This window comes from Stylophora pistillata, chromosome 6 (assembly GCF_964205215.1).
Source record: "Stylophora pistillata chromosome 6, jaStyPist1.2, whole genome shotgun sequence".
Classification (NCBI taxonomy): domain Eukaryota; kingdom Metazoa; phylum Cnidaria; class Anthozoa; order Scleractinia; family Pocilloporidae; genus Stylophora; species Stylophora pistillata.
In genome coordinates, this window is record NC_142524.1 from 6,915,974 (window position 1) to 6,930,312 (window position 14,339).

A 14,339-nucleotide genomic window follows, 5' to 3' on the forward strand; every position below is an offset into this window, starting at 1 on the left:
CTTTGATCCACTTATGTAACAAACTCTTATGTTCAAAAACAATTTGCAGCTTTTAATTTAATCGCGTTAATCGAACCATGATTTAACGAAATAAAGTGAATTGAGTGCAATTGTGTTCGATGAATTAATTATCCATTCAATTTGGTTCAATTGCCTACGCCAGGACAACTAGTACGGAGATAGGGTAGGATGACTAAGATTACATACCATATAGTTCCACAGGAATCAAATAAACGACAACTCAAAAGGTAACAAAATTGAACTACACCCATCAATATGGCGGATTTACCAGGTTAGAACGGGAATGGAGAAAATTACGTCTTGTATGACGGCACAAAGTGTTCTCGCCACTGCAAAAACCATTGTTGCCTTCTCTTATTCAGATTTCACTGGGAAGCCATATATGGAGAAGGTGGAAAATTTGGTGATCGTTAATCCTTGCTAACAATGAACAAACACTTGTTGAAATGCGATGAGATTTCCGTGCAGTTATTTGTTTTAAAGGAGAAGTACCCAAAGCGACGCGGCAGAAATGAAGTCACAATGACCCTTCCTCACCTAATCACGTTTCAGAAATGAATTTTCATCATCAACCCGACATGTGCACTTGCGAAAACATCGATTTTCTTGCCTTTGAGTTGATAAACAGCTTATAGAAGAAAACGAAACCATTTCTAACTGAATTCGATTTGAGACGCGGTCTCTGTAAGGTACAGTAACTAAACAGATTCTTTCGTTGGGCGCAAAGATACCAAGACGATAGCTTCCATTTGGCGGGAAATAGGCTCGGATATTTGTCCGCGGACGTCATCTTTACCGAGATACGAACAGTTTTCCGAGACGGTGACGCTAGAGAAAAAGTATGAGCTACTAGTATGAATTTACCAGCATATTTTTGCACCAAATGGAGACTACTGAGTTCAGCATCCTTCAGATGTTTTTGCAGCGAGCGAGAAAAATGTTTTGTTGCTTGGGTTTTTTCTGAGCAGTGTTCTCTGGTTCCAATTATGAACAAACAAACATGTCCATTCTCCTGTAACAACAGCAAAACGCTCTTATCTTGAATCAAATTTAAAAGCGGGCTTATATCGAAGCGGACGTAAGATTTGAATATTGGGGCGTATCACTTGGGGTCTATCATCCGATATTCCCTAGTTTTATCAGGAGCCTATGTGATGGGCTCCTGGTTTTTTTCAGTCATGTGGTGCACTTAGAACAATCGCGCGCGAGCAAAAACATTTGCTGGATTGTCAATTCTGATATTTTTATCTCAGACACATTTTGATCCGACGGTGAAGAAAAGACAGATCCCTACCTGTTTGGAAGAGGTAATAGTGGACTGAAGTGAACAAAGAAAACGAAAATAAACAGTACTAGATTTGGTTCTCTGTCCGTTGCTTTTTTTGTTTTGAAAGAAATAATTATCATTGATCTATGAATTTTCACAACTTTAAATAGCACAATGATTCCACTATTCTCTACGCAGAGGCCATTTTCTGGAACATTTTACGGTATTCTTCGAGGTCGTCGCGATTCCTCAGTAGGAGTTGTCGGGCAGCTGGAAGATTAGCGAACTTTTCAAAAAGCTCCAAGGAACTGGAGGAAGCTGGTTTGTAATAGTGGAGCAAATCATGTCGAACACTTTGAAGCAATTGAACAAAGAAAAACGAATTAACCTAGAACGAAAGCAGAGGGAACACCAATTGTCAAAAGGTCACAGGTTACAAACAGATCCTGTATTCGCAGAATGACAGAGAGACACAGACACACAGAAAGAGAAATAGACAAACGAAGAAAGACAAACGACGAACAGAACAACCGACAGACAGACAGACAGACAGACAGACAGACAGATAGTCAAACAGAAGAACAGACATACAGTCAGACAGAAAGATAAAGAGATAGACAAAAATGCAGGCAGATAGAAAGCTAAGCATACAGACACGCAAACAGATACTCAGACAAGGCAAAAGACAGACAAACAGTCAAACAGAAGAACAGCTAGACATACAGTCAGGCAGAGAAAAAGGCTCACGATCATACGGGGAAATATTTATTTTAAATCAAGAAAAAGGTGAAACCTTCTGTAGATTTTACAGCAACCATTTTATTTAGTTAACCTGGTCTAAGGGTATCGACAGAGCTCGCAAGACCCCTATGTGTTCATCCCAAACAGCTGTTCTGAATTTCATGTCGTGCTTCTGAGTCAAAGGTAAAATAACAAAAGAACCAAACAGAGGATCTCCAAAGGAGACCGCGGAGTACTGGGACAGAAGGCATGCGTACCTACAGGACACGAGGTCAAGGTCGTTAGTTCACTTTTTTCGTTTTAAAAATTTGATTGGAGAGTTGATAATAATAAAAAGTTATGTTAGAAAACTGGAATTTCGTTCTTCTTTCTATTTTATCTTTCGTGGAGAAATATGGAGATTAGAATTTGGCAAAGCTGATTTGCCAGAGCGAAACAACCATTCTTACCACTACACGCGGCCAAATGACAAACTGCCCTCTCTATAACGCTCCTTTTCGCGGGCCAAACAGCAGAGTGCGGGCTGTAAGTGGCATTTGCCGCCCTAATATATATTTTATTTTTTGAATATGTACGATTTGGCCTTGAGTATAGATAATAATGATAATCACATGACTTTTGTCGGGTATATAGTTTATTTGTGTTCCTCGTAACATCATTTGCACCCTCACTGCGCTCGGGCGCAAATGATGGTACTCGGGCCACAAACAAACTACATGCCCTCTAAAAGGGCTAGACCGCTGACCAGGATCAAACTGTTTTTAAAATGACTTTTTGAAGTTTTCGCGGACCCTTTTGGCCAATCATAGCAGGAACTTATCCCGGTTTCCAGAGTGGTAAAAGTATTGTTATTCCTCCAAAATGGAGGCTAGTTCTTGTCAAAGAATGTTGGTCTCACCCCTCAAAAAGCGAAATAAACTTTATGTTATGAGAAACAAGAGAAGAAATACTGATGGCCCTCAACTACTTACAGGTCGTAGAAGGATGTAAGTCCGGGAATTGCAAAATTGGAATCAACGTGAAGGAGACGTGGGGGGTTCGTGTAAATCTTCAAAATAGATGATAAATAGTTGTGAACGTCACTGTTCAGAAAAAGATCGTTTCCTATGAAAGTAAAAAAGGATGACAGTAAATTGCCTAGAGAGACAATACCGAATAAAGTTGAACCAGTAAATGATGGAAGTCTACAAAAGTTCTTCGAACTTGACAATTTCTATTTCGCGTATGGTTGCCAAAATTACAATTCATCTCACACAAGGAAACTGCTGATTTTTAAGCCATCTCGTTTTGCTGCGGACAATAGTTATCGTTTGTGCGCCTTCTCATTTTTAGCCCAAAATGGCGTCTTTGAAACCTATTGACTAGCCCATGCATACACTCTTCCAGTCTTCTATTTAAACAATAGAGTGTTTCTGTCGAGGAAGTATCGGCTGATAGTTGCCCCACGGAAATTTGATGTTCTTTAAACAAATATTTGCCTGAGAAGCGAAGCTTCCAGGGCAAATATGCTAGTTCGAGGGCAGCTATGCTAAATATGCTAAATATGCTAGTTCGAGGGAAAAACAAATATGCTACTTTTAAGAACATCAAATTTCCAAGGGGCAACTCTCAGACCGATAGTTCCGAGACATAAACACTGTATTGTTTTTATTGTTCATCACTAAATTTTATTCCGCGCCTACAGTTTTTCACAAATGTCAATAGTTCGCAACCGTACATTGGCTAAATAATACGTTATACCTGTCAAAATTGAAAAGTCACTGTTTTTCCGATCTGCCTAACTTCGCGGCTGTCAAACTATTCAAAACTTTTCACGGATGAGTACTATCAATCTCGGTAATTTCCACGGACGGGCACTCTCCATCCGAGTATTTACCGCGGGCGGGAACTATGGGCTGATAGTGTCTCTCCACGGATGGACACTATCGCCTCACGTGATCGATTTAAACCAATAAGAACCGGAGAAAATTTAGTGGTGAACTAAAGTTTCTCATATCAGCTGTCAACCACTAAAACTGTACAAAGCAATCGAATAAAGGCTGCTGCAATTTTCGCATTGCGTGTGAAGTCTACCAAAATTCCTCAACCGTTAAAACATGAACTTACAGCTTGAGGAAAATCCATTCGGCACCCAAGAAATTTACTTCAAACATTTCTCTGTCCAAAAAAATCAGCTTAGTTTGTTCAGAGTAGGCGTTACCAAAGTGACTTGCGTGACACTTAAACATCATAAGAGTCACGAAGTGCTACCTGTAAATCTAACCTGTCAAGAAAATGCACATGAGCCTGGCTATTCTTGATGCCATGGTAACGTGACGTAAACAGGAGGGCCGCCATTCCTCAAGCAAGAGAACCAGTTAAAATGTATTGGTTACTATGGAAACTGCAGATTCTGAGATGGTACCGATGCTCTCGCCCCTCATTTCACTGACAGAATAAATCTACAAACAATTCAATTCACAGAAGGAATGTCATCCGAGTCTTAGCAATAGAACCGTTGCATAGTTTTGGTCTTCGGTTTGCATAAAATAAAACGGTTCCTATACATCTGCCCAACAAGTATTGATTGTTCAAGTACTACAAAATTAATCTATCAACCGTGTATTACATTCCAAGGTATTTGGGCTTCATTTTGTTAGAACCATACTCGTTATTTCAATTCAGAGTATCGTAAAACTAAAACTATAGAAATGGCAGCGATGCAAACTGACAAGCAACATATTATCTACCCTTCCCTCTCCCCCACGAATTGCATACCTGGTGTGGGCGGGAAAACGCGAGTGTTTCAGTCATAATAATATACATGAAAAAATTTCTCAGTTCTGATTGGTGAAGATGAATGCAGTTTTCAGTTAATTTAATGCAGAAGAGAGTTAATTCAGTGCAGAAGAGAGTTAATTCAGTGCAAAGAAAGAAACAAACCGGACATTCTGATTGGTGAGAATGATTGGTAAATATCAAGGTCAAGGTCAATGTCAAGCTCAATGTCACTTGCACGGTTTGAATAAATTATTTTTGCACGTGGTGCGCGCGCTCTACTTCTGCTTAGTTATGAGAAGCTACCTCATATTTTTTATGTATATTATTAATAGATAATCAAATGATTTTCTCGTGCAATTTGGAATAAATAAGCACTTGTAAATGTTTTCAAAGACCACAATTTGCACTCGCCCTACGGGCTCATGTAATTTTGTTAGTCTTTGAAAAAATTTATTAGTGCTTATCTATTCTAAATTGCACTCGAAATCATGTGATTACCTATACAAATTGAGTTCCGTCTTACCTCGGCTGAAAAGACGGCGCACAATTCTACACAGAATTTGACAGCATAGCTCAACAAAATTCAGAGCGTATTGCACACCACGGACACTTAGCCAAGAATATCTGTATCGTGAAAAGGCAGAGAGAAGCGCAAACAGCTCACATCGCCACATAATGAGCTCGTGATATCGCCATTTGTTTAAACTTTTGCATCTTCACATTTTCCCAAGGAGCCGAAAGTTACAATTCAGCATAACACACAACTGTGAACGTTGATGAATACTCACACACTTATTGCCAGGTTGTACAGATCCACTATGGAAAGGAACATCCAGTCGGCGGGTTGAAGAGCACCTACACAGAAGGGCATCAGAAATCACTCAATATTACGCACCTAACGAAGGGCCATTGACCTGAGAGGGGTCCAGAAATGAGAATGAATAAAGTACACATCAACTGATTCCTCTTTTAAATGCAATAGCCAGCTAAACCAGCGCAAAAATGCACTTTTGCAACTTTGGCCATCTTATCCATTAGTAGCAGTTTTCCCAAATTTCCAACAAGAGGCAGTTTTGCCATTTTGCCACCACTGGCAATTTTGCCACTTTGGCCCCTATTGGCAGTTTTACCATTTTGGCCACAAGTGGCTGTTTTCCCGTTTAAGCCACTAATGGCAGTTTTGCAATTTTGGCCACTTGTAGCAGCTTTCCCATTTTAGCCTCAAGTGACACTTTTGCCATTTTAGCCACTAGTGGCAGTTTTGCCATTTTGGCCACTAGTGGCAGTTTTCCCATTTTAGCCACTAGTGCCAGTTTTACCATTTTGGGCACTTGTGGCAGTTTTCTCGTTTTAGCTACTAGTGACAGTTTTGCCATTTTGGCCACTTGTGGCAGTTTTCTCGTTTTAGCTACTAGTGACAGTTTTGCCATTTTGGCCACAACTTGCAGTTTTCCCATTTTAGTCACTAGAGGCAGCTTTCTCATTTTGGTCACTTGTGACAGTTTTTCTATTTTGTCCATACTGTGGCAGTTTTGCCATTTTGGCCACTACTTGTAGTTTTGCCATGGTAGTCACTAGTGGCAGTTTTTCCAAGGTGGCCACTACCTGGATTTTTGCTACTTTAGTCACTACTGGCAGTTACGCCATTTTGGCACATGGTGGGAATTTTGACATTGTGGCCACCAGTGGTAGCTTTGTCCTTTTGGCCACTTGTGACAGTTTTTCCATTTGTCCACTGGTGGCAGTTTTTCCATTTTGGCCCCTAGTGGCAGTTTTGCCACTTTGGCCACTTGTGGCAGTTTTGTCATTTAAGCCATGAGTGGCAGTTTTGCCAATTTGGCCACTGCTTCCAGTTTTGCCATTCTGGTCAGTGGGTGGAAGTTTTGCCATTTCCGCCACTAGTGGCAGTTTTTGCCATTTTGGCCACTAGTGGCATTTTTTCCATTACAGCCACTAATGGCAGTTTTGCCATTTTGACCACCGGTGGCAGTTTTACCATTTTGACTACTGGTGGCAGTTTTCCCATTTTAGGCATTAGCAGCAGTTTTTGTCATTTTGGCCACTACTGAAAGTTTTGCCATTTTAGCTACTTGTGGCAGTTTTATTTATTTCCAATTGGTGCCAGCTGAGGCCAACTCGCCGTTTTTCTGCATGCCTCGGGGGCACATGCTTCAGCCCGTCACATTCTCCCTTTTCTCAAGCTTTCTCAAAGAAACCATCACGGCCGCCGGCTTAGATGCCACGAATCTCTCTCCGCATAGTTTCCGCCGAGGCGGCGTCACACACGCGTATCAGTCAGGGGTTCCTGACCACTTCATCAAGCTGCACGGGGACTGGCGCTCAGACGCTTTTAAACTTTACCTGTCTTTGCCTGTGGCCACACGCACCAGTGTCGCGGACGCTATGGCCACCTCGCTCTTTAATACAGTGTAGTCAAGTTATCACTTTCTTTTTATTTTTTCCTTTCTTCATCGTCTCTAATTTTCATTACTAGTGTTTTCTTTTCATCCCGTTTGGGCCCTTTTTTTAACATACTAATTTGGGGATTTTACTATTCTATACTTAAATGAAATTTTTCTGACCCAAACGTGTCTCTCATCGTAATCATATTGTCATGTTAAGAGAATAATTTAGAGGTTTGATTTCAAAAATCAAATTGCCATTTTAGCCACTTGTGGTAGTTTTGCCACTTTAGCCACTTGTGGCAGATTGGCCATTTTAGCCACTTGTGGCAGTTTTGCCATCCATGTTAGACACTAGTGGTAGTTTTCCCAATTTTGCCACTACTGGCAGTTTTACCATTTTAGCCACTTGTGGCAGTTTTATTATTTTGGCCACTAGTGGATGTTGAGCCATTTTAACCACCACTGGTGGTTTTGAAATTTTGGCCACTAGAGGCAGTTTTACCATTTTGGGCATGCGTGGTTGTTTTGCCGTTTTAGCCACTAGTTGCACTTTTTCTATTTTCACTACTAGTCACAGCAGTTTTGCCAACTCCAGCACTGCTGGCAGTTTTTCCAATTTCGCCACTAGTGGCAGTTTTGCCATCCATGTTAGACACTAGTGGTAGTTTTCCCAATTTTGCAACTACTGGCAGTTTTACCATTTTAGCCACTAGTGGCAGTTTTGCCATCCATGTTAGACACTAGTGGTAGCTTTTCCCAATTTTGCCACTACTGGCAGTTTTACCATTTTAGCCACTAGTGGCAGTTTTGCCATCCATGTTAGACACTAGTGGTAGTTTTCCCAATTTTGCCACTACTGGCAGTTTTACCATTTTAGCCACTTGTGGCAGTTTTGCGATCCATGTTAGACACTAGTGGTAGTTTTCCCAATTTTGCCACTACTGGCAGTTTTACCATTTTAGCCACTAGTGGCAGTTTTGGCATCCATGTTAGACACTAGTGGTAGTTTTCCCAATTTTGCCACTACTGGCAGTTTTACCATTTTAGCCACTAGTGGCAGTTTCGCCCTTTTAGCCAAAAGTGGCAATTTTTCCATTTTAGTTACTAGTGGCAATTTTACCATTTGGTTATTAGTGACAGTTTTACCATTTTGGCCACTAGTGGTAGTTTTGCAATTTCGGCCACAAGTGAGTGTTTTGCCATTTTAGCCACTAGTGGCAAATTTGCCGTTTTTGCCACAGCTGACGGTTTTGCCATTTTAGCCACTAATTGTACTTTTGCCATTTTGGCCACTAGTGGCAGTTTTTCTATTTAAGCCACTAGTGGCAGTTTTGCCTTTTGACCACTGGTGGCAGTTTTGCCATTTTAGCCATTAGCGGCAGTTTTTGCCATTTTGGCCACTACTGGCAGTTTTGCCATTTTAGCCACTGGTGGCAATTTTGCCATTTTGGGCACAGGTGACCATTTTGCCATTTTAGCCACTAGTTGCACTTTTGCCATTTTAGCCACTAGCGGCAGTTTTGCTATTTTGGCCACTAGTGGTGTGAGATCATCCTTGTAGCCTGTGGTGAATAAATTAGCCATTCACGCACAGTTCACCTTTATGCCTTTATGTGATACAGACAGTGTAGCAAAGTAATGAAGTTGCCTCATCGTAATTTGCTCAATATGCATTTGAAAAACAGAATATTTGTGACGACAAAATATACCAAAATCGTCACTAAAACGTATATTGCTATATTCTTAGAATTTAATTACATTACACAATTTGACATGTGTTGTACCAACTGAGATAACGTAATTCTCAAGTCAGTCGCATGCTGAGATAACAATTTGAGTTATGCCCCACAGAAATGACAGCATTTTAGCTTAGTGTATAGCCTTTCCTTGAAAAAAAAAATGGTTTTTAAAACAATGGGTCTTCGTTTTAGACCAGTGGGTCTTCGTTTTAGACCAGTGGGTCTTTCTTTTAGACAAGTGGGTCTTCGTTCTAGACCAGTGGGTCTTCGTTTTAGACCCGTGGGTCTTCGTTTTAGACCAGTGGGTCTTTGTTTTAGACCAGTGGGTCTTCGTTTTAGACCAGTGGGTCTTAGGTGTTAGGTCTTCGTTTTCGACACATCTCTGTAACTCCGTAAATAACAAGTGAGTGATGGACTTGTATATGACAAATAAATACCGCAGTGGAAATTCCATGCCACACCCAGCAATTATAAGCAAACTGGTGCAATTTTAGTAAGTATTCCCTTCACGATCAGTGAGGAATCAATGTTATACTGTGAATTTTTTTTCTCTCACCTCTATTTACCCCTCCTGTTCTGTGAAGCATCGCGTATGGTCTTATAAAGACGCAGTTACCCCAAACTGGGTTGTTGTGACTTTAAGCAAATAAACTTTAGCTTTCAGATACTGTTGTTTGCGTTATTTTTGTTCTTTGGTAATGATTTTCAAGCCATTTCATTGAGCATTAGCAGAGTTCTCATCCCATTCTAATTCTTCTTAGGGCAGGCATTACAGTGATTAGTCGAGCTCAGCTAAAACTCAACCAAATGGCCTAAAATTGCTATCAAAGAACAAAACGAAAGTAACACAAACAACACTATATAGAGGTTGAAGTTTATTTGCTTTATTATTTACAGAGTTACAGAGCCCTCAAGCACCTCCCTTGTGGAGTTACCAGGGTACATTGCCATCACTCCAAGAATTCCCCTCAGTGCACCAACATCACTTTTTTTTCATTGATTTTTCTTTTATTCACATAACAGATTTAGCTGAAAAGGGGGACTGCTCATAGTCTATAAACTCCCATACACAGCTTTACGATATTATTCACTTACACAGAGCTTTAAGTCCTATGCGATTTATCTTAAAACAAGAAACTGAACATTTTCAAATCCCTTCCTGCAGAAGTTATTCCTCACTTAACTAAACTAATTCAACAATGAAAAAACACAAATAACCACCATAGTATGGATACTTTACCTTAATGGCAACTGTAACAACACCATTCTTTTTTAAGTACCACTAAATCAAAACGCAGTAGCCCTGGTCTGGTTATTCTGTAGGCAATTACAGGACTTCAGGTTAAACTCGACTTCATCTTTCGCAAATCAATTTTGATGTTGATAATCTCCACGGTTACATTGACCGACTATCAACTCAGTCTGAACTGAGTACCGACCAAGTATCAACTGAATATTAATGGAGTGTAAACCTAAGTATCAGCTGACTATTGACCAAGTGTTGATTGAGTGTTGACCGACCTACTGGTGGAGTATCCACCGACTCTTGACCAACATATTGACTGATCCTACAGAAACATGATCTGATTTGTTTATACCAAAAAAGAAAGACAAATAATATTAGTTTGAGGTGATAATAGAGTTGGTAGTTTAAACAGATACAAGCAAGTTTTGAATTTAGAAATTCAGCAAGACCTAAAAGAGTAGAATGCAAACAGTGAGTAAATTTACAATCATCATTAAAAAGAGAAAGGAATTTAGGCAAAACATGCAGTCACTCAGTACATGGTAAAATTCCACACCTTAGAAATATTGCTTATGGTTAACTATTCAACAGTGACTAAACTAAGCAGTTGAAGAAAACATGAACATCATATATATGCTAAATTATAGTATTACTTCTAAAAATGCTTTGATCTAAGAACAGTTATTGTAATAAAATAACAACAAACTCAAATGCAACATGATTATTTCCTTCTCAGTTCCAAAACTAAGAGCAAAGCACCAGATTTTTCAGCACACATTATCAAGGTTATCCAAGGGCTGGACTCAACCGGAAGAGATATCAACCCTCAAAAACACTTTTGCTCCAGAAAGATTAAAAAATATCAGTTTACTCTTTTTTCATCCCATGCTCATACATATGGTGAAGTATGCCACAACAATTGTGACAAAATTCACCACACATCCAACACGTGAATTTCTCTCTATCTAAAGATAGTTGTCTACACTTGTGTCTCTTTAAGCTCCTCTGATCCTCAAACCCTTTGCTGCAATAGCTGCACTTGTGAGGCCAATTCCCATGGTATGATCTGTTATGCACTGTCAGGTTTGACTTTTCAGTAAAGCATTTGTCACAATGAGAACACTTGTAAGGTTTCTCACCACTGTGAACTCTGAGGTGTATTTTCAAATTTCCTGCTCCATTAAATGTTTTGTGACAATGGGTACATTTGTAAGGTTTCTCACCACTGTGAACTCTGAGGTGTCTTTTCAAATGTTCTGCTCGATTAAATGTTTTGTCACAATGAGTACATTTGTAAGGTTTCTCACCACTGTGAACTCTGAGGTGTCTTTTCAAAGTTCCTGCTTGATTAAATGTTTTGTCACAATGAGTACATTTGTAAGGTTTCTCACCACTGTGAACTCTGAGGTGTGTTTGCAAATTTCCTGCTTGATTAAATGTTTTGTCACAATGAGTACATTTGTAAGGTTTCTCACCACTGTGAACTCTGAGGTGTCTTTGGAAATTTGATGGATGATTAAATGTTTTCTCACACTGCATACATTTGTAGGGTTTGTCACCACTATGAACCATGGTGTGTTGATGTAACCCCTGTTGATACTTGAAGCTCTTTTCACACTGTGTACATTGATAAGGTTTCTCATCGCTATGAACCCTGTGGTGTTGGTTTAATGCTCTTTGATTTTTGAAGCTCTTCTCACACTGTGTACATTTGTAAGGCCTTTCATCTCTGAGAGTGCCAAAATGTGTTGTCTGATTTCTTTTTGAGTGAAAGCAGATGTCAGTATTGGCACATTTGAGTACACTCCTTCTTTTGCTATGCCTCATTTTTACTCTACTTGCCTTTCCTCACAAACTTCAAAGAGAGAAATTGAACATAGTTAGGTAATATAGATAAAGACATTTTAATTGCTGATTTAATCAAGCCTGACATCATTGTCATTTAAACCTTGGACTCTATCGGACTCAAATGTATTTCCTTTATTTCCCTCATTTTTTCCCACTCAACTCTGATTTCAAAGTTGGCATGTTATTTTGAAAATAAAGGGTGTTTGTTTGTGGGTCTTCCATTGCAATATAATTAAAAAAACGTTTTTTAATTATATTGCATGTATTGTCACAAGTTGAAAGATTAAAATTGGATTTGGATATTTTTTCCATGAAACGATAACAAGATCCTTTTATACAAAGAAAATAAAGGGGCTTTCGTTTCTTAGTCTTTGTTTTCAAGTTTCTTCTTTTTTGCTACAACCATCCCAGAGTATCTATAGAGAGGGTCTGCTATACTCCTTTGTAAAACTGAGTAACGTAAAAATACTTCGCTTTCTCATGCATCACAAATACTATCCAAAAGTCTTTCCTATTAAAGCAAAATTCAAGACAATTGCGTTGATTCAATACTTTACTCTTTCTAGTGAGTAGTCTTTACCAGAGAGGACATCATATCTTATTTGTTCAAGAACCACTCGTGGTCTGTTTTATAACTTTTATCAATTTATATGAAGTCCACATACAGTCAAAACCCTGATCAACACCTACCAGAGCCATTCCACATTAATGCATACATTTTCAAAACAATAAAGTAGCTAGAAATTAATCGCACAAAACAAAAATGGTCCTCGAATCACATTTAACTTAGCTTTTTATTGATAGGTCACGTTTAAAAAGAAAAATTTGTTCATGTGAACATGAAAAGATATTATCATCTTTACTCACAATTAACGAATAAAAAACATAAAATCACAATTGACGAGGAAAAATCATCGCTCAGTCACGCTTCACGTAAAAAGTATAGGGGACCCTCTATAGATATTAACCTGAAGATGGGGTCAATCAAGACCCAAAAGAGGCTGTGTGGGGGATAATATGAAATATTATTCCAGGAACTACAACATCAACACAGATTACTTCATCAATAACCTAAACACTCAAAAAAAAATTTCAATAGAAATGATTCTTATCGATCATCTTCCATTCAGTTGTTCTTTGAAGATGAACACATTCCTGTAGATGTCACTATGTAGTGTTGGTTGTACAACCGAAGATACAAGTTGTCATTTGGCTTGAAATAATTGATCCTAGTCCTTTGAACGTGTAAAACTTGACAAATTCAAGCTTTGATCTAGTATGTAACAAACTCTCACGCTCGAAAACAGTTTGCAGCTTTTCATTCATCGAACTGTGAGCGAATGAAAATCCAATTCAATCAATGAATTGAATCCAACTGTGCTTGATTGATTATCCATTCGAATTGGTTCAACTAACCGCGCCAGGACTACTAATGTTACGCTTAGGTAGAGTGAGTGAGAGTTCCTACCTTGTAGCTCCACGAGAAATAAATAAAAGACAAGTTTACAGCGAAGAGAATTGAAAATATGCACCCTGGCCATGAAATATGACGGATCAAATAATCAGCGCGGGAGAGGAGAATATTATGCTTTGTATGATGGCACAAAGTGTCCGCATCTTTGAAATCAACCTGCCAGGGGAGAAATCACACATAGTTTTTCTTTCGTGTTGTCTCATTTTTTAATTAATGATTCAGTGATCATTATAACTGTTAGGGAAGTACAGGATTTTGTGATCCTTTGTTCTTGCTAGCAATGAACAAAGAATTGTGGAAACGGGGCAAGATTTCCAAACAATTGGTTCGTTTCATTTAAGAAGTACCCCAAGTGACACTGAAGCATCCAAATGACAATAACTCTCACAAACCCAATCGATCAGGAAACTATAGAGTTATTAGATTCAGGACTCAGCTCTGCTTGACAACTAATGACATAATTCATAGAAATGACTGTTCACATTTAGTCCATGAATGAACCATACAGAACCACCTAATGTAACTAACCCGCAATCATGACCAACTTAAGGCAGTTGAGTCCTATAGCCAATAACATCACATAGAAACTGACCAAACAGGTTGCATAAACCAGGCTTAGAACAATTCCCCTTGTGACAGCTCTTCACCTGACTCTGATGATGGCTTCTCAGGAGTACTTTCACCTGTCCAACCCTCCAATCAAGTACATCATCTTTTAGCAATACCTGAGTATCTGTAATTTCCCCTTCACTATTTCCCATCCCTTATAATAATAATAATAATAATAATAATAATAATAATAATAATAATAATAATAATAATAATAATAATAATAATA

General features: G+C 39.0%; 1 protein-coding gene across 2 annotated transcripts; it reads right to left on the reverse strand.

Annotated features, from left to right (window-relative positions):
* Positions 1 to 9,795: 9,795 nt before the first annotated feature.
* On the reverse strand, positions 9,796 to 14,199 carry LOC148728001 (uncharacterized). 2 transcript variants are annotated; one of them, XM_088724441.1, is made up of 3 exons: positions 14,030 to 14,199; positions 13,496 to 13,657; positions 9,796 to 12,034 (listed from the first exon to the last, which is right to left on the reverse strand). In XM_088724441.1, the coding sequence occupies exon 3, from the start codon at positions 12,004 to 12,006 to the stop codon at positions 11,047 to 11,049; it is 960 nt and encodes a 319-aa protein (XP_088580567.1). In that variant the 5' UTR covers positions 12,007 to 12,034; positions 13,496 to 13,657; positions 14,030 to 14,199; the 3' UTR covers positions 9,796 to 11,046. The 2 variants fall into 2 exon arrangements, with proteins under 2 accessions (XP_088580567.1, XP_088580566.1); XM_088724440.1 differs by having other exon boundaries at positions 13,496 to 14,199.
* Between the last annotated feature and the right edge of the window lie 140 nt (positions 14,200 to 14,339).